This window comes from Marmota flaviventris, chromosome 3 (assembly GCF_047511675.1).
Source record: "Marmota flaviventris isolate mMarFla1 chromosome 3, mMarFla1.hap1, whole genome shotgun sequence".
In the NCBI taxonomy this organism is placed as follows: domain Eukaryota; kingdom Metazoa; phylum Chordata; class Mammalia; order Rodentia; family Sciuridae; genus Marmota; species Marmota flaviventris.
The window spans coordinates 50916386-50942654 of NC_092500.1; the positions used below are offsets into that span (position 1 = coordinate 50916386).

Consider the following 26269-nt stretch of genomic DNA (forward strand, 5'->3'; position numbering starts at 1 on the left):
CTCTCCTCCTGAGCGCAAGGCCTTTCAGATGCCAGTTGGGCTAGAGCCCAAGAAGGCAGATGGAACTGGAGGTTCTGCCTGGAGCTGACTCTGCACTCTTGGAACTGGGGCAGGAGGGAGTTCTAGGTTTGCTGGTCCTCGGGGTTATAGTCCAGGTCTTAGTTTCACAAGAGTTGCAAGAGCCAGATTGGCTTTGTGTTACCTGCCTTGGAGAAGGAAGGTAGACCTTGGCACAGCAAGGGTGCTGACTCAGGGTCTCCTAGAGGTCTCTTCCTAGGAACCAGTCTGCATGCTGGATTCATCTACACTTTTGCTCCTTTTAAGCATTTACTGAATTCTCCCTAGTGCCAGATATGCTGGGGGATATGAAGATAAAAACCTATATTTTCAAGATGATCCTATCGTAAGGAAGGAAACAAAGAAAGAGATCAATTAAGATGTAGAATGAAAAGTACATGCTAGAACATACATTATTGATGAGGACAAAAATTGGTTCTGAAGGAACAAAGAATCTTAGATACTACAATCATGACAATAGTTTGAGGCTCTCTGAAGCTCAACCCTACCTGACTGAGTTTTATTCCTTATTATTTAATTTCTCTCATTCAAGGGAATTAATTTTTTTCTCCTTGGAGGAAAGAATGAAAATAAAAAGTTGAAAAGCACAAGAAGAATGCATTGGAGTTGTGAGGTGTCATAGGAAAGGCCCCTAGAGAGGACCGGAGGGGCCAGATAGGCTCCCTGAAAGCTAAGACATCTGCACTCAGTCTTGAAGTAGAAGAAATTATCCAGAACAGATGGAAGAAGGATGCCTGTGCACAGGGAATAACGTGTGCAGACTGACAATGTTAGAAAGGTGCCTTTTACAGCCATCAAGAATGCAAACTACAATAAATGCTGGAGAGGAAGTAAAGAAAAGGAACACTTTTACACTGTTGGTGGGATTGCAAATGAGTATAACCACTATGGAAATCAGTATGGAGGTTACTCGAAAGACTAGGCATGGAACCACCGTGAAACCCAGCAATATCACTCCTCATTATTTATCCTAAAGAATTGAATTCATCATAATACATGCATACCCATGTTTATGGCAGCACAATTTATAATAGCCAAATCATAGAAGTAGCCTAAGTGTCCCTCAATGGATGAATGGATAAAGAAAATGCGGTATATATACACATTTATTGAGCCATAAAGAAGAATGAAATTATGTCATTTGCAGGAAAATGGATGAAACTTGAGAACATTATGTTAAATGAAATAAGCCAAACTCAGAAAGTCAAAGTTCATATATTTTCTCTCATATGTGAAAGCTAGAGAGAAAAAAAAGGAAAAGAAAGGTTGGAGGTTTGACCTCATGAAAATCAGAGGGAGATCAGTAGAGGAAAGGGACCAGTAGGGTGAGAGGCAGGAAGTTTGGAAAGCAGAAGTACTGGGGAATGATATTGACCAAACTCTATTGATATAAATTGTGTGCATATGCCAATATGTAACAACAAATCCCACCATTATGTACGACTATAAAGCACCAATAAAAATATAGGAAAGAGCGTCTTTTAAAGAAAGGCAGTGATTCTGCAAGAAGTGAATTAGGAGGTTAGACTGGGGAGTGTGGATGGTGTGACCCTCTGGAGAGACTGAAGGTCCCCCTCAGTCCCTTCAAAAGGGTTGCACTTTATTCATAAGGAGTCAAAGAACCAGTGAAAAGCTTCAAGTAAAAGAGTTACCTACCCAGGTTTATGTTTTTAAAATATTCTGGGAAGAGAAGGGAAGGAATTATGGGTCAGCAGCACTCGTGAAAATAGATGTGAGGAGAGAGTAAAAGCTGGAACTCAAGCAAGACAACCACTGAGAAACCCTGGGCAGAGCCACACAGGGCCTCCTGGAGAGAACATGACAGTGGGAGGCCTGGGAACCTTGCCTTGTGACCAGATGGGCCAGTGGTCCAGATAAGACCATGTGTAGGCAGCCACCACCACCCATCACTGATGAAAAAAGAAAGAAGAAAGCCAGACTAATTAAATACTTGTTTACTCATGGTATCACATGGGGTTTTCCAAGAGAACTAAGATTACTTTCTTTTTTAAAAAAGAAAACTTACAAAATTTCAAGCGTATACAAAAATAGAGGAAAATAGTGCAATAAAGTACCAGGTTACAATTATTAACCGTCGACCAGTCTTGCTTCATCTGTAATCCCAATCTAGTTTTTCCATCCTTCCCACACCCTGGGTTATGAAATTCCAGTTACCCTTTCATTTCTTCTTGTCAATGGTACTAATGTATCCCTGAAAGATGCTCTTTTAAATACATAACTAACATCATCATATTTCAAAGTATTAGCAATAATTCTTAATCAGATGTTCACTCAATGTTCATGTTTTCCAGAAATGTGATTGAGATTTTCACATATATGTACATTATAGATGAGAAAAGACTATAGACTTGCATCTCCATCGCTACCTGAACTCACTGAGCTCCCTAATTATTGCTATAAGAGTTATAGTGATGCCTCAAATGCCTATGAAAAAAATCCCCTCATAAGGTGACCTGAAAAGGACTTTCCTAAACCCCTCTGCTCCACTTCTGATGTTATGTTTGTCATCTTTGTGATGCAAGGTACAGAATTGCCCACAAATAACAGTGCTCACTCTGGTTGCCTGAAGGATTAGCTAACTAGAACTGGCTCTTCCCCATCTCCCAGAAAGTGGAACTGTCCCTAAGTCACCTGCACACAGAGTCAGTGTTTGTTTTCACCTGACTGAAGTTTCAACTGAAATTTCTCACAAGGTCCTGAGACTCCAGGTATTGGGAAAGTGTCATTCCCCCCAAATCCCATAAAAAGCTGATGCCCAAATACAGAATGCCTGGGGCCCACCAACAAGCTTGTGTTCATGCTTCCCTATGTAGTATGCACTCAAGGGCCAAGTCTTTCCAGTGTTATATCCAGCCACCTTGAGAGAGTGCCCCCTGCAGTAAATAATACTTAACTATGCCAGAATTTATCTAAATATACTTATATATATACTTATAATATACTTGATGCAGGCTGTAAAGTACATGCAATCTATTCAGTAACAACCTATTGATGTAGATCAAAACCAGCTCTGAAAGGTAAAAAAATATACTGTAGAAAAATATAGATCTTGACCTCTGTCCCTGATTTGATGACCCTGCACCCTGACACTACCTCTGGAGGCTTTGTAGATCATGACCAGCTTTTTGGCCACAACTTAAGCATGGAAAAAATTTGTGAATCTTATTAAGCTTTATATGGAAGATTCTCACTGCTGATATAAATTTAGGTCAACTATTATAGATTTGCAATGCCCTGAGAGGGAATGTTGATTTGATCATTGCAGTGTGTGTAGATGGTCTTCAATTGTGAACATATGAATTTACAGGAGTAGAGCACTCAGGAAGTGGAGGTAATGGTCACACCCCAGAACTCCCAGTGTAGGGCCAGAGGTAAAGTAAATGTTGCCAGGAGAGGGCATATTGTTTCCCACATTACTCTCTGGAACTTTCATTTTATGATCACCCTAATTCTTCACTGCACACACAGATAATTGAATTGTTAACTCAAGCTTTTTTTTTTCCTCCTTCTTTAAGGGTTTCATATCGTAAATGAACAGCTGCTCACTGCAAAAATGTGGCTGTGTTAATGCTTTACTATGATACAGTTGGACTGTAAAAGCTGTTTGGTTAAAATAGCTACTGGACCATTTCATTGTATCCTTAGGTACAAAATGAAACAGCTCCTTAACCATTCACAGTTCCTGGCCCCAAGGAATAAAACAAGAAATGCTCAGGAACTTTAAGCATGTCACAAGCAAATAAAATCCTTTGAATTCTGAGACTTCATAATGCAACTGGGACACAGCCACAGCACCCACCTATAGTGGGTGGCCTGTGACATCTTTCTGGCCAATGCTTGAGGTAGACCACATTCAGAAATGTCTTCATTTATGCTAACACTAAATAACCAAAATTAGCATGGGACAATGTGGCAGCCTGGCACGAGCTCCTGAAACATAGCTTAGGACAGTTCTTACTCTCAAGAGCAAAAGATCATTCAAGCCTCTGTTTTAATACCCATGAATTCATCCATAAGACTCACATTTCAAGACACTGTCAGGAAGGATATGTAAGAAATTCTAAATTTCCTTCAGGTTAACCTAAGTCTCACTTAACCATGTCTTATCACATGATCCAACCCTAAGTTTTCATGCATTGAAAATTAGTTTACTTGTAGCAGGGTACGGTGGTACATGCCTGTAATCCCAGCAGTTTGAGAGGGTGAGAGGCAGGAGGATCCCAAGTTCAAAGCCAGCCAGAGCAAAATTGAGGCACTAAGCAACTCAGTGAGACCCTGTCTCTAAATAAAATACAAAATAGGGATAGGGAGGTGGCTCAGTGCTCAAGTGCCCCTGAATTCAACCCTCAGTACCCGCCCTCAAAAAGAGAGTTACTTTACTTGTAAAGCTTGAAAATGCAAATTCCATAGCCCAAGCTCTTCTCTGTGACAGAGTAACTCTCTCCTCCCATAAACATCAGCCAGATGTTTATTCCACAGGTATTTAGCACATGCTTAACAAAATGCTACCCCAGCACTGTGCCTGAAAGTCCTGCAGCCCCAGGTGGATGAATCACTCACAGTTTGAAAACACAAATTGATAGGCAGTATTCCCCTTTGCTGGCACTGACGACGACTGTGTCTGTATATTACAATGTAAAATCCTATTAAGAAAATGCTACTTCCTAAAATCATTATTTTCTGAGACATAATGCTTTGATGGTGATGTTTTGAATTTCCTACCTTACATATGAATATGTGTCTTATTATTTTGGTTTTTCCAAAGAAACCAATTATGACTTCTTGGCATTTATTGCAGATGAGCAAGAAAGTTCCGGAGCAATTATTTACACTGTGGAGCTGAAGCGCTACGGGGGGCCCCTTGGCATCACGATTTCAGGAACTGAAGAGCCATTTGATCCTATAATCATTTCAAGCCTCACTAAAGGGGGATTAGCTGAAAGGTAAAATTTGAAAGAACTGCTATAATTACCTGCATCTGAGAGGGTCTTCCTTCCTCCCAGCCACACAAAAACATGCTTCCCTCTCCTGTTTGTTTATCTGTTGACTTTTAAATCTGCACAGAGGATTGATTTCAGAGCTGGAGAACTCTCAGGAAGATCTCTGACTTGACTTTCAGGGGCATTTTGCCGGCAGTAAACGATGTCATGGGCTTAGCATTGATATCAATCTACAGAAATGTATCAACTGACCACAGTAGATTTATGTTGTGTTTATTTTGAAGAGACTCAAGTTCAGGGAGGTTAAAAGGCTTGTCCAATTCAATTCTGCAAACCTTTGCTGAGCCTCTGTTCCCTGACAGGTTCTATGCCTAGCTGCCATGTTTTCCAGAGAGAATGAAACAGGCTTCATCTTCTAAGATTATGGGAACAAAGTATAGTGACCCATCTGAACAGCATCCTATAGTGTGGAATGTCCACCTATTCCTTTGCCAATGATGCACACACCCCACCTGCTCTCTATCCTCTCCTGAACCACATTTATTTCTGAGATGTGTTGTTGGGCATAGAACAAACCCTATAACTAGTTCTGTTCTTCAGGGACCCAGCTCAAGAATGCACACAGTGTTCATGCTGACACTCGAAGACACTGGCTTGCAAAATCAAAACAGCATCATGTAATTTTGGAGCTTCAAATACCTTAGAGATCAGCTTGTCCAACATCTTCATCTGAAGGATGAGGATATTGACCCAGCTCATGAAGGGTTACTCTGATAGAATTTGATATTCTGATATTAATCCAGATGAAACCCAGTATTGCCAGGTGGCCTCCTGTCCTTCAGAACTCTGTTAGGGAGCCAACAAAGAAAAGATTGATATTTATCTGATACAGTGAAAAGTTTATGGTTTATGACCTAGGTCTTTTATAAACTAAAACTCTTTACGAGAGAGCTTTTTCTCCTGCCTCCCCCACTCCCGGGGGAAAAAAAAAATCCTTAAGACTAGATGCAATAGTAGACTTAAGTACCCCCTCCTAGCCTGTATGCCCCATGTCACCTCTGTTGCCCCAGTTGCTGCTGCCCAGCACCTCTGCCACTGTCCTGGAAGCGAGCTATGCCCAGAACACCAACCACCAGCAGCTCTATGAGTTGGGTAATTCCTTCACTCACTGTATTTAGAGTGAGCCAGTCCAACCAGAGGCTGGCCCATGGAATTCAGACTCTCCAACCTTCATCCCAGAGTAAAGAGCTGAGTTTTTATACCATCCCAGAACTTCTCTGCTGAGAGTTTATTCCTTCCCCACCCAGAGCTTCCCATGAAGACAGATGTGATGCACATCAGAATTGTAAATGCCAATTTACTAGTTCAGAATTGGATGTGGATGGGAAGAGAAAAGATCTAAGTTTATTAGTTTGTTGCCAATAATTTATTTTCTTAGTGTACATCTCAAGCAGTATACTCAAGCCTTGACATTTCTTCCTATTTAATCCTCAGGGTTTCCTTGTGAAATGATTGTCCCCATCATAGTGATGGAAAACTGGGGCCCAGAGAGGTTAACATAAGATACCATGTCACACTGAAGGTGCCCCTGCTGGCAGGTGGCAGAGACAGATTTAAACATAGCACTAATTGATCCTTGCAATTTAGCCTTTTGCAACCTTTAGAATCGTTGACAGGGGAAGCTCTGCTGCGCCAGGGTCTGGTGTATGTCCCCATCTCCCTGAACATCACTTCTTATGAATTAATAAACACTTAAAATCTGTATAAAAAATGTTCCATGCAGCCAGGCATGGTGGCTCACACCTGTAATCCCAGCGGCTCAGGAGGCCAAGGCAGGAGGATTGCAAGTTCAAAGCCAGTCTCAGCAAAAGCAAGGGCTAGACAACTCAGTGAGACTCTGTCTCTAAATAAAATACAAAATAGGGCTGGGGATGTGGCTCAGTGGTCAAGTGCCCCTGAGTTCAATCCCCAATACCAAAAAAAAAAAAAAAAGAATGTCCCATGTCACACATCACTACACTGATTGTCCAACATAAATCTTGGGAGGGGGGCCTTCTAATGGGATATTAAATGACCCAGCTTTCTTAGAGTTTAAAAATTATCCAAGTCCATTTTCAAAATAATTAAAATAATTTTACTGATTTTATTTGAAACTATAAAGTAGTTCACAGCAGATGCAGTTATCTTATAACATTACCCAGGAAAAAGGAGTGACCTCTGGAGACCCTTGTCAAATCTTTATTGTTGCAAATAGATAAAGTATGCAGGGATTATTTCTACCTTCCCTGTTACTGTTTGATGTTTCAGAACTGGTGCAATCCACATAGGAGACAGGATCCTCGCCATCAACAGCAGCAGCTTGAAAGGGAAGCCTCTGAGTGAAGCCATCCATTTGCTACAGATGGCAGGAGAGACTGTCACCTTGAAAATTAAAAAACAAACAGATGGTGAGTGGGTCGAGAGCCTCAATTAAGGATCTCCAGTGTGTTTCCTTCCCTAAAAGAATGTGCCAATGTCTACATGTGTGTTTCTAAGGAAATGACTCTCCAGTGGCAGAGTATTTATGGATATTTTTCATTTAAATTTGCTCTGACCCTTGACCTTCTTTCCTGTCTATAAAGCCCAGTCAGCATCCAGTCCCAAGAAGTTCACCATTCCCAGCCACTTGAGTGACCTGGGAGATGTGGAGGAGGACTCCTCTTCAATGCAAAAGCCCAGCAAACTCTCTGACATGTACACCGCCGCGGTGCCCAGCGTGGACAGTGCCGTGGACTCGTGGGATGGGTCTGGAATAGAGGCCAGCTATGGGAATCAAGGTATGCCCTGCATTGTGGAACAGAGGATTTGTCACTGGGGAACCATATGTGTTTTCAAAGATCCACCCTCTGCTCTACAGCTTTGTTCAACCTGAGTCTGTCTCAGAGGCACCACATGAACACATTGAAAACCTCCACCCGTTTGGCCTTGCATTTCCTCCTCCTCGGTGCTGACAAGTTATGAACATTTATCAAACACTAATAGACCTCCGTTAGATCTTCTCATGGCCAAATGTTCAATGCAGCTCTTTTCCTGGTTGATGTGAGGCAAAACCATACAATGGAGTGGTTCCCTGAAGACAACCCCATTATCTCATTTTTTAGCAAGCTTTCCACAAAGATGGATTGGGGGGTTCTGACACTATGCATAAAAGATCAGCCAATGATTTGTGACACCATTTATTCTGACCTATTCTCAGCTTTAAATAGAAACTTGTAAAGTTTTCCCTGAGTACTCAATATTAGAGAGTTGTAATGACAGTACATGAAAGTATGTAGTAAATTTTTCTTCACAGATGTCATCTTAACTGTCAGTCAAAGAGTAAAATGCATCAACAAACAAACAGCTTGGAGAACACATGTTCAGGCATGTGGGTGGCTTTACAGCTTGGTTAGCTGTACTTTAAGCAAAGTCTGTGTCTGGTTTGCTCTTGTCCTGGTTTTCCCAGCATTTTTCTCTCACCCTACCTTTGTTGTGTTGTTCTCTGTTAAGTTCTTTGATGGGTGAAAAAAAAAATGGAAAGGAAACAATATTTCAAAGTTGTCAAGTTTTTGCCTATTGGAGTTTGGTAGAGAAAATATATCGAACACCTAAAATAGAATTGAGGCTTTCATTTATTTGGCAATTAATTTTTTCCAAGTCATAACACCTTGTGACAAGTTAGTTATGTCACTCAATAACAGACATTCTCATTGCCTGAAAATTGATGGGCCAGCAAAGAACACCAGTTAAAAGACACAAGTCAATTTCTATTAGAATAGAGCCTGGGATTCATTGATGAATGTGTTTGGTTTTTGTTGATTTATTAATATGAAGACATTTTTGTAAGGAATCTGTTGACATTAGTAAGTTTCATCCCATCATGTGAGATGTAAGAACTAAAGTTATTCCAGTCCTTTCTCCTTAGGAAGAGGACCGTGATCAGCATACTAAATACAGGGCCTGTCTCTTACTAGTGAAAGATGAAGAAACATTTATTATTTATGAATCATTTCAACAATTTGAATAGTGGTTATAATAGTAGTAAATTTGGCATTGACAAATTAGGACTCTTTATGAGGTTGAAGGAGCTAAGGGATAAGTAGAGATAATAATGATCAGAGTGGAATTGAAGTCCTCCAAGTTACTGAAAAAAATTGTAGCTGCACCTTATGTTTGTAGAACACTTGGAATCTACTGAGCACTCACAGATCACTAAACTCGGGTGATTCTCAGACAAAGGCTTTGAGGTTAAAGGCTGGCGTTGATATGGCAGGTTCAGTGTTAAGAGAGGATTTAGAGTCAACTAGGCTGATGTCCAGTGGAGCTCCTGGTGTTGTGTACAGCCTTGCTGTAGGCCAGCAGGTGGCATGACCTCGAGTGCCAGGTGACAAGTTCCTGCCACAGCCCTCCCATCCCCACACAGCTCTGACAGCTCAAAGGTCCTTGCTTGTATTGAGCTGAAATCCATCTGTCCCTGGCTTCTGCCTATTAGTCTGGGTTCTGCCTTCAAGATGATTCAGAAGGAGACTAAAGCCTCTTCCACTTGACAGCCCTTCGGGTACTTGAAGATTGCTATCACTTCTCTTTTGAGTCTTTCCATCACCAAGCAAAATAGCCTCCAGTCCTTTAACTATTCCTTGCCTAACCTACTTTTCAGTATCTTTATCATCCTGCGGTATATTCTTCTGATTATGTTCAAGTCTCTATACTTGCTAAAGTGTAGCACTCAGAAAGCAGAGTCGTACAAGTCGGACAGCCCAGGGCCCGGCAAACCTTCTTCAGTGATGCTAGTAGAGCCTGTCCAGGTGGCCTACCTCCACATAAGGGTTTTGGGGGGTGCGTATCACATCTATCATTCACTTTTAGCTTACTGCTTACCAAGTTCTCAGAATCTGGATTTTATTTTCTTTCTTGTGATGAAAGTGAAATGAAGGGTTAAATGAGGTCTCTCCAGATTGTGGTGGTTGACTTTTTGCAAGCAAGGCATGAAAGTGTGCTTTTTTCCCTCCTATTGAATGGAGAGGGCCCCTGACCTCTCAGCAGGCTCTCTGTTCTTCCCAGGAAGACCTTTTACATCCTCACTGCTCCCTGTAAGTCACTATCACTGTTCCATTGCACCTTCCTGAGGCATATCTTCCTCCTTGGGCCCAGAATCCATGTCTTTGTAGCGATGTTCCTTATTGTTCTCCACTGCTTCTCCAGCGTGTCACACTTCATTCATTCAATGAGTATGTAATGAGTGGCACAATTTAAGGTCAATGTATAATGTGTACACACTGTAGGACAATAGGGCCAGGGTCTTTGTTCTCATAGAAGAGGTTACCCAGCTGAAGGGCCAGATGGTTAACAAATTAAAAACAAAGAGCAACAGCACTAAACATTACTTAGTTAATGAAAAGGAAAGTAGGTTGGATTGATCAGAGCTGGTGGGGAAAGAAGGAATATGTTTAAGGAAGTCCCACCGTGGATGACCCTCAATGATATATTGTGTAGCTCTAGGATGCAGACTTTCCCCAGTCTGCCTCTGGAGAGCTTCCATTCCCCGTTCTCTAGCTCCCTTCTACGTCTCCTGCTCTGCTGCCTTATCCAAACCTTGTGTTTTGGGCTCTTTATGTGTTAAGTACTCCTTCTTTGAGAAATCCACGATTGCTGTACCTGGATATATAGCAAAGGTCAGCAGCAGGAGACTGAGAAACCTTGACTGTGCTGTTCTCATAGACAGTGTAGCTCTAATCCTTGGCGCTACTCAAGTGTCATGGTACTGTCTGATTTTTCTCTCTTTTGAATTCATTTTGATCATTTGTATTTTCTCAGGGGGAAAAAGAATTACAACAACTATTTTATCCAGATTTTCAGATGTAGTTACAAATAAGTAATATATTAATTCCTTTTATTTTCTCAGTTTCTAAAATTGTATCCCCAGTATTGTTCTTAATTGGTGTATTTGTGTTTTTATGGTTTCCATGATTAGATTAGGAATCATTTTTCTTATTTGGCATTTTTTTCTAGAATATTGACAGTTGCATTTATTTATTAGTTCCTTTCTGGGTCTTTTTTACATAAAAGTTTGCTTTTAATTTAAATTTCATTCCGTTTCTCTTCAATTTTGTTCCTTTTCTGACTTGAATTGGGTGCATAATTAATTTGTTTCCATACCTCCTTGTAGTTTCCATACAGTTGACAAAAGAAGATAAAAGATGCCAACTTGTACAGCTGGAGCCCAACTCTCTCTAAACATAGTTAAGGATAAGCCTGCTGCACACAGAGAACAGCCCAGATGATGGGATTTATTTTTCCTTCCACTTACTCTCTGATCTCTACATGCTCATGTTTTATCTCTTTTTATCATTTTCTCTTGCACAATTTCCCCTGAGCTCTTATATTTCTGCTTTGATCCATTGTTCTGTAGAATGATGGACTTGCTCTGTATTTTTTTTTAATTTGGTGGTGATCTATTTGGTCATATTTATCATTTGTTCCATGCCAGGCTGATGTTAACTTGGCATACCTCATATGACAGTGATTTTTCATTTCTGCCCATCATTTTATCCAGTGAGTTCCTCCTCAGCTGAAGCTTGGTGGAGGTTCTGAGGAAGAGGAGGCCAGGTCGTGCTCCAGGCTAGCAAAGCTTGGCATTTCACGGTGTGGCACTTGTGAATGAGCCCCTCTGCAGCTGGCAGCAAGCGGTGCTGATGTGGCTCACAGGGCAGGACTCCTAACTGCCACCTGGCAGATCATTTCCTGAAGGTTGCAGCTTGTGTGAAGGTGCTGCCTCTCAGCCCACCTCCCTGACTTGAGCCTGGTGCCGAATGGGGTCGAGGGCACTTCCTGCCACCAGTCCATATGATACACTCTAGTGTCCCAATCCACGGGTTGCTGTTGGCCTGGTGTTGTGGCCTCTGGCTGGGCCCCCTCTGCAATCTCTGACCCACCCATGTCATCTCTCAGCTTCCTGCCACCACCGCCCCAGCACCTCTCCCCAGTGACTCACTACATTTGGCCACTTTTCTTATGTATTATGGTTTCTTATGTATTATGAGAAATGTTCTTATTGTGTTGAACATAGAATATGGATTCAATTATTTGTCAGCTCTATTTATTTTGAGGTGATTTCCAAAAGGAGGTAGAATGATCTTTGCTCTGCCATTTGAATAGCAGAGCTCATCTAAATGCTGAATATTTATTTCTTGGCAAGGACAATTACAAATAGTTACACAAATGTAAGATCTGATTTTCTCATTCTTAATAAAAATGCATCTTTGGGAAAACAATTTGCCCAAGAATTATCTAGCTGTCTTTCCTATACTAAAATTAGCTTCCAAAAATGCAAGTAACCATAAGAACTAGAGGCCTAAATCGTGAAGAGTATATTCCAAAAACCATCCTCTGATTTCACACTTTATGACTATAAGCCAACATTGTTTAGCTTGCTTTTCTACATTAACACTGAATGTGAAGTAAGAGCTATAGATAGATGATTTCATCTGCATTAGTACAGAAAACCAAGCCACCACTATTGGAGTATCAGGACTTTACAAATATGTATTTACACTAAAAATAAAAACATCATACCAAGATTCCATCCCCTTTTAGAAGTACCTACATTTTTCATTATGCAAATAACTAAAACTCAACATTATTCACTGTGAAAGGAATCTAGACTGAATTTTATACCTTACATTATGACACACAGTATAAAACTAGATAGTGACACCCAGTTGCAGAAGAAATAAAGAAGAAAAGGAGGAGGAAGAGGAGGAGGAGGAGGAGGAGGAGGAGGAGGAAGAGGAGGAGGAGGAGGAAAGAAGAAAGTTTTCCAATTCTAAATCAAAAGAATATTGACTTAGAACATATTTTTTTTAATGGTGTCTTTTTTCAATGTGTTTCTTTTACCAAGTTTTAATCTAAGATGTAGTTTCTGTTGTCATACATGTATTTTAGTTTAATGTGCTGATGCTGCCATTCAATAAGAACAGTTTAACTCTATCTCTGATGGGTAATTTTTCTTACACTTGGGCTTCCCTAGCTTGGAAATTTGACTCCTGAGATTAGAGTCTCCTGAACCTGTTCACTTCTTCCTAACTCTGGCAACCATCTTGCCTTTGTCCAAACCTAACTTTCCTCAGATATTCCTTATTTGAAATCATAGTGTCACCGTTCACCTGCATCAGGTAGGGATTGAGTACAGCTGCTTATAAAAGAAAATCCAAGTAATGGCACTATAAGGAGCCAGGAATTTATTTTTCTTACACTGTGACCTGGAGTCTGGAGCAGGCAGATCAGCCCATGGTGTCCTTAGGGCCAGGCATGCTCCTGGATCAACCAGCTCATCACCTCTGCCTGTCACACAACCTCACCCAGGCCTGAGTGACTAAGTACTTCTCCACTTTGCTTCTTATTTTCAGCATCTTATTCTTACTTTCAGCATCTTATCAGCTCATATTTCTATCAGGGGTCTTTAGAAAAGCCAAATAACACTCCTTAAAACAAACCAGAAACCTCCCTTGCTGGTTCTCTATTGTTACAGGCTAAAGTCAAAAGTCGGCAGTTTAACACAGAGTTCTTTGTAAGCTAGTCTTCCTCACAGCGCCCTTGACTCCACATAACACCCAACTCCTTACTATTCTCTAATCTCTAAGCAAGCTTTGGTCCTTGGTTCTTTTTGTTTATTTGTTTTCCTAGAAAAGCTAGATATAGAAACAGGAATGTCAGGATTATGATCTTATAAAACAAATTGTTACCCAACTGATTACCAATCCATTGGATTTGTTGAAGCTGAACTGAAAATTCTAACAATACAGTGATTTAAATTATAAAAATGTAGGCATTTCAGAGTTGAAACATAACTCTACAATGTTATCAAGGACCTATGCAGTGAAATATTTCTGCCTTTTTATACTTAGCACTTGGATTCCATCCTTGAAGTTACCTCTGGGTCCAAGACAGTTACCAGTGCTCCAGTTATTTCATTTGCAGTCCCAGAATCAGAACAAAAGCTGTAAGGAAACTTCCCTGAAGTTCCCTCGATCATGTGATTGGCCAGAACCTTTATCAGGTCACAGTTAGCTTTGAGAGAGGCTAAGAAGTAGTTTTAGTCTGATCCATAATATTCCCACCTCAAGACTGGCATTCTGGTACTAAGAATGAAGTGGGGAACAGGTGTTCTCGCAGACAACAGGTAGTCTGCCACAGTCAGGTAACTACCTGCCATTGGCCTCCCAACCTCCACCAAGCTCAGAAAGTCTCAAGAGTAGCACCCAGGTTTGCTAACTATAGCACAGCAGCAGTGGGAGAGAATGAGCCCAGAGAAAGGCAAGAAAGGGTGAACGTGCAGGCCCAGAGTCCTTTTCCAAATCTGACTGATTAGGCAAATCACATTCCTCTTCTGAGAAAGGAGTATGTACAGGTAGTAGAAAGGACCAGGATATCCTAAAATACTTTTTCCTCCTTGGGAGTGAAGTAGAAACCACTGATGGAATTAAGGACGGGAATCAGGGTTCATGACAACAGCTAGCGCTCTCTCTCTCTCTCTCTCTCTCTCTCTCTCTCTCTCTCTCTCTCTCTCTCTCTCTCCTTCTGGGCAACACTTACCCAACATTTCCACCTGGTCAATGCCAGCCTGTTCTCCAAGCTTATATGCCATCTTTCATGTGGCACCTTTTATGACCCACACTCCACCTCCAACAGGGGGGCTTTCACATGCTGTTAGAACTCACACTTTCTCCTCCTCCTTCTCCCATACACATGGCCAACAGTGCCAGTTTTGAGGGCAAGAACCTAGTTTTTAATTTTCCCATACAGCACCTGACACCCAGGAGGCTCTCAAATGTTCACTGCATGAATATGCTGGGGTTTACCTCCTGCCCTAGTCTCCCTACCTCATTAGTAAGGAAGCTGAGATCTCAAAGAGTTGAAGAGTATAGTAAATAACAACAATGGATGGTTATGTTCACGGAAGCCTCCTTGGGTTTTAAGCCCTTTTGTATGATTTATGTATATTTATTCCCTTTAAATGGCCCATATCACCATCCTTATTTTATACTAAGGGTAGCTTGCCAAGGCTACCAGGGGAGGAGTGAGTGGCAGGGCTGGTGTGTGGACTGAGGTTTTTTCTTACTTTGATCTTGGGATCAGCATAGCATAGGGAAGTGCTGGGACCAGACTCAGGTCTTCCGACTTTATCAAAGAGATCTGAATCCTATTCTCTTCTGCTCTGATTTCTACTAATGCATCATTTTATAGCACTCATTAAAACAAGGCCTCCTAGTTGGGCGCGGTGGCACATGCCTATGATCCCAGCAGCTCTGGAGGCTAAGGCAGGGGGATCCCAAGTTCAAAGTCAGCCTCAGCAACTTGGCAAGGCCCTAATCAACTCAGCGAGACCTGTCTCGAAATAAAATATTTTTAAAAGGCTGGGATGTGGCTCAGTGGTAAAGCACCCCTGAGTTCAATCCCCAGTACAAAAAAAAAAAAAAACCCAAATGTAAACATGGCTGCTAGGGATGCATGTGCCTTTCCTGGTCTGCACTCCTACAGATGGGGCTGCACATCTGCTCAAGCCCATCCTCTTACTCCCACCCAAGTCACCAAGAACTACTTAGAAATAATGGGAAGAACATCAGAATATTATTCTGCCCAGTCTAAAACATGTTGGAATTCCCTAAGAGAACCTAACAGTCTTACAGGTTAATGCTTATCTGAAAAGAAGACCCCCGAGAGGACACCACCAATGAGTTTGGTTCTTAATGAGTTTAAAGCCAGTTAAAGAAAGTGGAGTACTAGTCTCTGCCTTTTGTATAAGAAGAAATGAGACTTTGCATACGAGGGGCTGGTTGGTTTGGTTTGGAATGAGAAAATGAATAGCCCCTCAAAGGGGGTTATAAAAATGACTAGCCACACTTCTGCAGTTATCCAAGAGAATGAGATAGTGAACTGTTAATAGTGTTGCTGAAAGCTTGGTCCTTGTCCCCAATGCCAATCCAATAATGCAGACATGAGTTTGAGAAAAAAGAAAAGGAAGGTTCATTGCTTTGCTAGCAAAGGAGAAATACAGGGAACTCCTGTCCCAGCGGCTGTGATTCTGCCCATCAGCAGGCTATTAAAGACGTGATTCAAAGGTTACCTTCCACGTGTTCTCTGTTGGAGTTGTAATTAACTCATTAATTTGGGAGACAGTTACTTCTGAGATGGTCCACTACCATCCCAAAGTCTGGATTACTTCCTTCCTGTGGTGGGTTAAATCTGCCTAAAATGAGGAAGAAAGGTAATCCTGTTTCCCCTGAGATTAGGGCAGGGGAGATTAGGGAGGAGCAGGGAGGGAGGAAGAGAAAGAAACACATCCATTTTAAAAATAAATTGCAGTGACAGAGCAGCAAGGGCTATATTCAAAGCATAATGTGGACCACTGTTACTATGTTTCCCTTGCTCTAAGGACTGGAAGCAGAAGGTTCATAGAGGATTTCCATCAGTGGGTATTGGGACTTGCCCTAATTTCTTGAGATCCAGTGTTTTGATCAGGGAGCACTATGCCTAGACATCCTGCTTTCCCTGGTCTCTACTTAGCAGCCAGAGGAGCATCATAGGTTGTGACCTCAGTGGAGGGAAACTGAATGGGAAGATGCAGCAAGGATGTCAATGGAGACAGTCCTCTTACATGAGCAGGCCATTTAACTGTATGTGAAAACAGGGGCCCAGGCCTGTTGGCTATATTAAATGCTTGAAGAATTTCAATGTATATGCCTTGTATTGCACACATGTAAACACATACACAACACACAAACATACATCACAACCCAAAGTGGTGGGCGAAGCAATTGTGATGACTGTGGAGTCAGACTTAGAGTCAAGTTTCTATTGTCGCACTTGAACCCACAGAAGAATTTTGGGAAAACTTCATACCCTGACACATAAAGTTATCATCAACATTTTTTTTCTCCTCCAATTTAAATGTAATTTCTAGTTTGTTGTAAATAAGCTTTAAATATATTTCTGTCAAAATCTTGAAGCCACTGCCTTAACTCAAACTCATGGGAAATGTCCATTATGTAATCCAATTGCCAGAACCATCCCTCACTCCCTTACCCACCAAGCTAATCAGACTTAATTCCTGTAACAAAGAAGTCAGTCTTCATTTTGCAATTCAAATAAACACTGATGCACCAATCTTCTCAGGCTGGCATCTTACTTCTGAACTACAGTCCTGAGAGACAGAGAGATGGATGAAAAAGGAGTAAAAACCTTTGCCATGTGTTTGCCTGGTTAAAATAAGACCTAGGTTCTAAAAGACCTGCTCATAGGAATGAGTGTTTTTCTAGATTATTCCTTGATTTAGCAGCTGGAGGGTTTTTTTTATCCCCCAAGCCAAGCACCTTCAAAGGTTTGAAATGGATGATAAATGTGTTTTTCATTTGTAACGTGACAAAGAGCAATTAAGAGAGGGGAAGTTAGATGGAGGAACTGGCATGGTATCAGCTATGTCAGCTGGGGAAGAAGTGCTTATGGAACTTGGGGATCTGAAGATTGATTCTCCTAAAGTTATGGCTTGAATCCCCAGGAAAGTCGGCAAGTCACCTTGGGTACCTGATGTGGCTATTCTAACCCTTTGGTATCAGCTATAAAACACAATAACAATAGTACCTATCTTCAAAGTTGGCTCTGAAGATTAAAGAAGGTGCACAGAGCACTTTGTACATGATAAGCACCACTGTATGCTCAAGGTTGTTGCTGCTGTTGCTATTGCCTTGTGCCACCTCTCTGCTCATGGATGAGGTCTTTTCTTGATGGGGTAAATAATCTCCAGGCCCCGTCTTAACACTTTGTTTATATTTTAGGCACCAGTTTTCAGGCCTCAGGATACAATTTCAACACCTATGACTGGAGGAGTCCAAAACAGAGAGGAAGCTTATCCCCAGTCCCCAAACCTCGAAGCCAGACTTACCCAGATGTGGGCCTGAATAATGAAGAGTGGGACCGTTCCACAACCAGTGGGTAAGGTTTCCATCCACTGCTGCCCCATCTAAGATCACTTTGTGGTCAGTTATTTGGGTAAGATTTGAAGTTCTCAATTTGCCGTGGCGCATACTGTTACCATTGACTTCCTGAAGCTACCATAATCATCCATGGTGGCCATAAGGCAGGTTCTAAAACTTGTGCCTGACTAGTGACAGCCTGGCACCACCATGCAACACAACAGCTAGGTTTCCTCCAATGAAAACAGTGGTAGCACTGGGGTAAGTCACCAGTTTTGTGTGTGTGTGTAGGTGTGTGTGTGTATGTGTGTGTGTTTTCTTTTTTGAGACAGGGTCTCACTAAGTTGATGAGGCTGGCCTCAAATTCACTATCTTCCTGCCTTAGCCTCCTGAGTAGCTGGGATTACGGGTGTGCACCACTGTCTCTGGCTCTGGAAGTCAACTTTTATAAACTACGTCCTCAGTTTGTGCGTTACTCCTTCTCATTTCTTATTGATTTTTATGTTTTTCTGTACTGGGGATTGAGTCAGCTAAGATATGCACCCATGTTGAGCTCTATTCCAACAGGGCTATGTCAATAATGCAGCTCATTTAGCAGTAGCTACGAATAATCTGCAAGTCAGAGATAAAACATGGACCAATCTTTTATTCTTTATGACACTTTGCATTTCCTAAATATCCTTACACCCAAGCTGGCTTTACTCAGAGGCCACAGTTAAAAGAAAGCCATATCCAAATGAAAGTCTCTCTCTCTCTCTCTCTCTCTCTCTCTCTCTCTCTTATTTTTATTTTTGTTTTTTGTGCATTTGAGGTAAAAGAGAAATGTTCTGTATATGGAGAAAAAATTATGTTTGGTAAATTCATAACCCTGACTGTGTTTCATGGTGACAGTTTTGCAGGGACTTCCGACTGTGCAGAGGCTGAGCAAGAGGAGAACTTCTGGTCTCAAGCGCTGGAGGATTTAGAAACCTGTGGACAGTCGGGAATTCTGCGAGAACTCGAGGTAGCCTCGGTCCTGCTATTTGCTTTTATTGTTTCTACATTCATTTTTTGGTCCTTTTAAGTTTGCACTGATCACACCAGTTCATTTAAAAGCTTTAACCCCTTTCCACAGGAGAAAGCTGACAGGCGTGTGTCTTTGAGAAACATGACTCTCTTGGTAGCTACCCTTTATGTTTATATTTTTGCTTGTGAAGCTGCCTCCCCTGCCTCCTTGCCTTCTGGACAGCAATTTGATTTTATATGATGCAGTTGAAAGTATTATTTCCTGTTCCCACCCAAGCTTACTGACTTGTGGCTTCTGCCATTGCTCCCTGCTAACCCTGACTGTTCCCTACCAAATGGCTAAGGAGCGAGCTAAGTCTCCCGGCAGTGGCGCATCTCATTCTCTTAGTTGCTTTAGAAAGGTTTCTTTGGCATGTTTTCATTTGTACCTGGTATAGAAGTTAATTTGATCGTCAAGAGGAACATAAGAGGAAATTTTATTCTATCTTGTTTTGCCTTTAAAGGAGATAATAATGCAGCTGGCGAAAAAAGGCCGCTCTATTTGATAAGCAGGCAAAATATTACAGAGTACTTTGTGTTAATTGCAAATTCTGATTCCATATTAACTTCAAGTGAACAAGACGGAGTGGAACAGCTGAACTCCTGACTGTTCTGTAATCAAAGCCATGAATTTGCTGACAGTATTCACACTTTAGTCTGGGAAGTCCTGGACTATTTCCTTTTATGTTCTTTTAAATTTTCTAAGCTGTTTAAAAAAAAATAAGTGGCAAAGTCTCATTTTTATTTTGATGTCACATGAGGTTCCCAAGTCACCATAAGGAATGTGAATGGCATAACTGGGTGAAACTCTTGCAATTCTAAAATGATTACTCATCTTTATATTATTTTGCTTCTCGATTGCATGTGTGGATATTTTATGTGATTCTAATGTTTGTGAATCTGCAAAGAGAATTATAAAGAAAAACATTAGTTTGAATTTATAAACATCATTGTATTACCTGGCATGAATTTCAGCTTCAGAGCACAGTTAAAGGACCTGGATATGGATAATTCTATATAATTTAAATGAATCGAGACATGAGCAATTGATTTCTTTTTATACAATTAAAAAAAAAAACAGGATGCTTAAGTTTCAGCTAGTTTATTTGAACATTTACCACCTCCTGTATGTAGAATAATGAGTCAGAGTGGCCCAAAGTGAGCAAGAAATTGACAATAGTCACACTTCAATTCATAATTCTTGACTGTTCTCTTCTTTCAAAAAGCATGTTTGTCTCCTTTGCCTTTTTCATTTTTCATTTCGATACTTCTCTTCCGAAAAACAAACTATTCTTCTCCTTGCTTCTTTTATGTTAGGCAAAAAGAAGATGATATTAAAAGTAATGTGATGAGGTTGTGTTTTCCCCCAGAAATTGAGTTATCTCATGAAAACAACATCCATTAGCATAGAAGTCACATCATGACATTCTTTCTAACATAATTCCTTGCAGGTGTGGCCCTTGAAATTACATATGCAGAAAGAAAATGGACTGAATGCTAAAGAGAAATTAAATCTTCGGCTAGTCAGAATGATTGACAAGTTCACAAATTAGAGTCATATTTATACTTTTATCACAAAGAATATTCACTTGCTAGTTTAAATGAACACCATTCCCTTAACTGAAAATGCTGTTATAAAAAATATATATTATTGGAGCTAGATTCCTGCATGTGAAATTTGCATCCAATTTTGAAAGTTAAAGTATACTATAGCACTAAAAAGTTTAAATTAACTAAGATAAAAAATGATCTCAATTGACTTGAAAATTAAAGTCAATCAATTTACTAATCATTTCTCTATTGATAGCAATAATTTAGGTCCAACTTTTGCACTGAAAAATGTATAGCTTTTACCAAAAAAGAAAAATTCAAACTGAGACTGAGCAAATTTTCAACATCTCTTATCAGATATTCCTTCTATAAAATATGGAGATTAGAATAAGCTAATACTACGGTACTTAAGAACATAGAACTTAACAAATGTTAAGTAAAAATTAACTATAATTATGTTTGCCATTTCTTGATTAATGAGCACTGCTCTTTTTTTAATATTATGAAGGAAGAAGGTTTAAAACTAAATGTCAGAATCTAAGTTACAATGTACTTTAACTTTTTTATTCCTTTTTGGATGATACTAATTTACCTGAAGCTCACTTTAAACAAAGCAATCAAGCCATGTTTTGAAAACTTGAACTGAAGAACTATTAGCATCTCATTTCTTCCATTGGAACTCTTTGAAATCCATTTGTAACTTCTTCTGTGGCAGCTGGGACTCATCAAAGCAGAACTGTCATCTCCCAGATGTAGTGATTAAGTGTTATACTTCCAAAATGTTTCCTGCTAGTCCTGTGAAAAATCAATGTAAAATATATATATATATATATTAACAAAGCAAATAACTAGTCTAAGTAGGTAAAAATAATAGATGAATGGTCACCACAACAGGAAAACAATCATCGAGTACTGTCAGTTAGAGTGGATTAAACACAGAAATGATATATGTAAGTGCCAGAAAATAAAGGATGTCCCATAACACCAACACAGCTGGCCATGGAAAGGTTTCCATAAATTTTAGAAAGGTATCTATCTGAAATAAACTATAAAATGGATGTCTACACTTGTTAAATGTTAAGGGCCTTTTTACCTACTAAAAAGGAAGTTGGGGCTGGCGATGTAGCTTAGTGGTAGAACACTTATAGCATCCTCAAGGGCTTGGGTTCAATCCCCAGAACTTCAATATACAAAAACATTTTATATGGTTAATGCTGGACTGTGAAGCAACTCACCCAGGTCACCAAAGGTTCTGGAGCCATATTGCTGGGATTCCAAGCCCAGTCTGACAGGGAAATTGCTTAACTCTTTCAGGCATCTCTTTCCTTATTGCAAATGGGGAGGCATAATAATTATAATACCTACCCTATAGGGTTACTTAAGTATTAAATGGTGATCAGCACATAATGTATAGGGCACTTAGCATGGGCTAATGTTCAATGATCTGCAAAAAGTTTTTTAAGTTATAATTTTCCTTTTCAAAATTATCAATGAGATAACTCATCCAGTCAGAATATCAATAAGTTTGCTGGTATTGTTTCTGTTTCAACATAGTTGTTGGATACATATACATGTCTTATTAGTAATGCATGCATCCTAGAGAGCTGGCAAATGAAAATACCCCTCACTTTGCAGTATTCCCTTTGGTAAATAGGTTTAGATAGTGCCCTCTGCTCTAAGATTGCGCATGTGACCTGGAGTAAGTCAGCCTTTTTGAGTCCCAGTCCCTCACCTGTAAATCAGGAGGAGTAAGAGAGCCTACCTCATAGAGTTGTTGTAAGACCTGCATGAGTGAGTACATTCCAAGGACTCATCAAATTAAATTCTGCATTGCTGTGAATATAAATAAATCAAGCTTTAGCCAATCACATAACACAGTGAACTTGTTTTCCATTTCCATGATTATAGGCATATTTACCAGTGCTAGTTTACCTCTATGTATCCATCTTATCTAGGAGTACAAAGCTGGCTACAGTCATATTTTTAGAATCTTAGCATCTTCTTATCATGAGAAATGAACATTCCCAACATGATACTGGTTTTATATTCTCTTTTGTTCCAGTTCTGAGACTCAGTCATCTTTGGGATCTAATATTATCCTTGCTTAAGTATTATGCAGGAAATATATTTGAAACTAAACAAACTTCCTAATTCACTGGTAAAATCCAATCCAAGTTGCATAGCTTTTGAACAAAGGGTTGAATTCAATAACATAAAAAAAAAAAATGATTATCTTCTGCAGATCTTGCACAGACCATTTCTAAGAAACACTGATCTATATCAAATGATGTAGAGGTCAACCTAGTCTTACTTCTAGGATGAGGCACTTGACAGACAATATATAGTGCTAGGTGGGAAGCTTGAGGATACACTGCCTGTGTACCCATAATCCCATTCCAACCCCTTGTTAACTCCAGTTGGAGCTAGAAAGCAGCCTGGTTCCCATTGAGAGGTTCTTAGCTTATTTCTACAAGAGCCCACTCACTGGAAAGCTAATGCTTAAAATGCAGTTTGCAGTAAGCAAATGTTGTTTTTAAACTGCTAGGGGTGGTATTTGATTAAATAAACACAGGCTTAAGTACTTACATTGGATTTTAAAAGGGCATTACAAATGTCACTTGAAAAGCATTTTCCAGACTTTCATAGTTCAATTAGTATGTCCATTCTCCAGCCTTTGCCTCTGCCCTGAAGAGAATGTATTTGGACTGGGAAGAAGGACAATCATGCTTAACGTTGAGCAACCAAACCCTTTCCTCACCCATGGCTTAATTATTTCTGAAAATTGTCAATGCCACAGGCAACAATCATGTCGGGGAGCACTATGAGTCTGAATCACGAGGCTCCAACACCTCGCAGCCAGCTGGGGCGACAGGCCAGCTTCCAGGAACGGAGCAGCTCACGGCCACACTACAGCCAAACAACTCGGAGCAACACCCTGCCTTCAGATGTGGGCAGGAAGTCTGTGACCCTGAGAAAAATGAAGCAAGAAATAAAGGAGATTATGTCCCCAACTCCTGTGGAGCTGCACAAGGTCAGGAAGCTTTCTTCTCTTTCCCGGGGGGTCAAATTTAGTTTTTCACAGTGTGGTGCAGGCATAGGGCAGCCCTCTCCATGGGCTTAGTCAAGGAGACAAACCAGAGCCCAAAGGCAGATCTCCAGAGGCTTTGGTCTATCTCAAAACATGATCCCTACAAAGTTATTCTTAAAAGCAAGGAAGATTTGCTTTCAAGCAGAGTAGGTGTCAGAAATGTATTTATGTTCAAAATCTTATGAAAATGTGAGGCTCCAATATCACACGGAGCTATTATTAGTATATTATTCCAACCTCATGAGAAGGGGGGAAGGAATCATACACTCATAGCTTCTCTGAAAAGGGGTTCCGGCTTAAAACCTCAAGTACAGACTTAGAGTAGATGGTAAGGAAGTTCTCTTGGGCCAGGACAGGGTGGGCCCTGGTGATGTTCCATCTCTAACTATGACAGTTGCTTCACTGTTCACTCAGAGCTGAATCCGGAGCTGTTGGCAGAGTTCAGACAAGACATATGTATCAATGTCTATGGGAGCCTGGCTGAGGAGAGCTGTGTTCAGGAGGTGTCTTTGGCTTCCTTTCTAGAGATAGTGCTTTAAATTTGTTAAAACACTAGAATGTATAAAATAGTAATAATCTCGCCCCCACTTTTCTGAGAACCAAGACTCTCCCTTAATTAATAATCTATTAACCGAAGATTCGTCATTCATCTTACCCAGAAGAACAAATAAGGTCAGATTGAAAGTAGACAACAGGCCTCTACTCCCCTTTTCCTCTTAAGACTTCGGTTTCCCTAACCACCCCAAAAAATCTGTCTATTTATTTTATAGTAGACAAAAAGGATATCGTAAAAGAAAAAGGATAGTATGGAAGTTGAGTTCCAATCCTGGGTCGTTCTTTCACCACACACTCATTCATTCATTTAATACATAAATTGGGCATTCATTCACTAAAAGAATGTATTGCAAATCCTCAGGGAGCATGAAGCTGAGTGGGAAGACAATCTTGAAAACAGTGGGGAGATAATGGGATAAGTACAGTGGTAGAACAAGTCAGAGCAGCCTGGGAGTGCAGAAGGTGAACCCTAATTGACTGTAAAGGGGACAAGAAAGGCATCTACAAGTAGGTGTTGACCACGTGGAGAAAGAGGCGGAGGAGGGAGGCGTTCCTAACACAGAAAGAAGCATGTGCATAGGGATATCCAAGGTGGTACATTGAGGGAATGTATATCTTCCCATATGTTCAGAGTCTAGAATTGGAGCTCTGAGCATCAGGAGAAAATTAGACTTACAGAAAAGCAAAAATGTCTCTGGCATTTTAGAAAGGGAAACCTGGGTCAGCCCCATACAGCAAGATAGCTCGTTCACCTGTTTACCATGCAATAGTTACGTCGGCTTGGTAAGTCACATATCCTGATATGCTAATTGAGGCACACCATTAGGCTGTGGAAGCCACATATTCAGTGCTAATTCTGCTATGCCAAGAGGGCTGGCCCCTCCTGATTTTCTCTCCTCTCAATTTCTACACATGCAGAGAAGAGCATTCTTGATAACCCATCCTCCTTCAGGCCAAAGAGAAAGAATGCCAACATGTTTTGAGTTCCTACAAAGGGCTATGTATATATTGTATACTTTTAGCCCTCACAATAGCCCTCTCCTTTAAGAGATATTTATTATCCCTATTTATAGGAAAAGGAAATAACAAGTACAAAATAGTCGTTTTTCTTTTTATTGTTGTTTTTCATCCTGGAGTAAGGCTGTCTGCTCAAAGGACAATTATTGATGGCCAGGAATACAAAAGATCTGTCTCCTATCCCACCTGTGCTGAAAGCATTTAGTAGAGATAATGACAGTGAATTGGATGTGCAAGTTATTATAGTTTTTATTTTTAAGTAGCTATACTAAAAAATACATCTTGTTCAAAAGGAAAAAATGTATTATCCACTTATTGACATGATGAGCGGAAGTGGATGGACTCATTGGGATATCTGTGTAGCAGTTTGTGAGTGGGAGGCTACAACATCACAGACATAGATGAGTCAGCGTGAAGAAATGACATGCTTTCCCCCCCCCCTTCACTTCAGTCCTTTGTCCTAAATAGCAGCAATACGTGCATTTCCCATGTAATTTCACTTTTTTTCTAAACTGATTCCCAACAAAACAAGACTCTCAAAAATAAATGGTGTCCTAGAATTAATAAGACCTAACATTTCCTAGTTAAGTGAAGAAACTGAGGAGCCTGGGGCCTAAAACTATGGACTTATTGGAGTGGTTTATGCCCACATCTCGAGTATCTTCTTTCTAAAGTGAATTTGTTACTCTGGTTGGGCTTGCATCCAAGGTGTTTGTTGCTTACCATCTTCCAATGCCGAAGTGCTTGAGAAGGAGAGCAACCATCATTAGATAAGATTCGGAGCTCACAGCCAAGACTGTTAATTGTGCCTGGGTCTTTTGAACACCGAAAGATTACCCAACATCGTGAAAAGGCACAGTGACTTCTTGTTGGAATAGAGTTATTGTTTCTTTGGGATGTTGCTAGACTGTCATAAACCTTTGTGAAAATTAGGGAAAGGCACCTTGGGGTGGTGTCATGGAGAGAGGGCTAGGGAATTAGAAAATGTC

At 40.5% G+C, this 26269-nt stretch overlaps 1 protein-coding gene across 1 annotated transcript in view; it reads left to right on the forward strand.

Moving 5' to 3' along the window:
* The window catches only part of Grip1 (glutamate receptor interacting protein 1), a 630091-nt gene that overhangs the window by 583178 nt on the left and 20644 nt on the right, over window positions 1–26269 (forward strand). The window contains exons 17-22 of the mRNA XM_071609698.1: window positions 4898–5042; window positions 7347–7486; window positions 7661–7855; window positions 17888–18044; window positions 18917–19028; window positions 23418–23651. Coding sequence (XP_071465799.1) covers window positions 4898–5042; window positions 7347–7486; window positions 7661–7855; window positions 17888–18044; window positions 18917–19028; window positions 23418–23651 — 983 coding nt within the window. The remainder of the gene's footprint in view (window positions 1–4897; window positions 5043–7346; window positions 7487–7660; window positions 7856–17887; window positions 18045–18916; window positions 19029–23417; window positions 23652–26269) is intronic.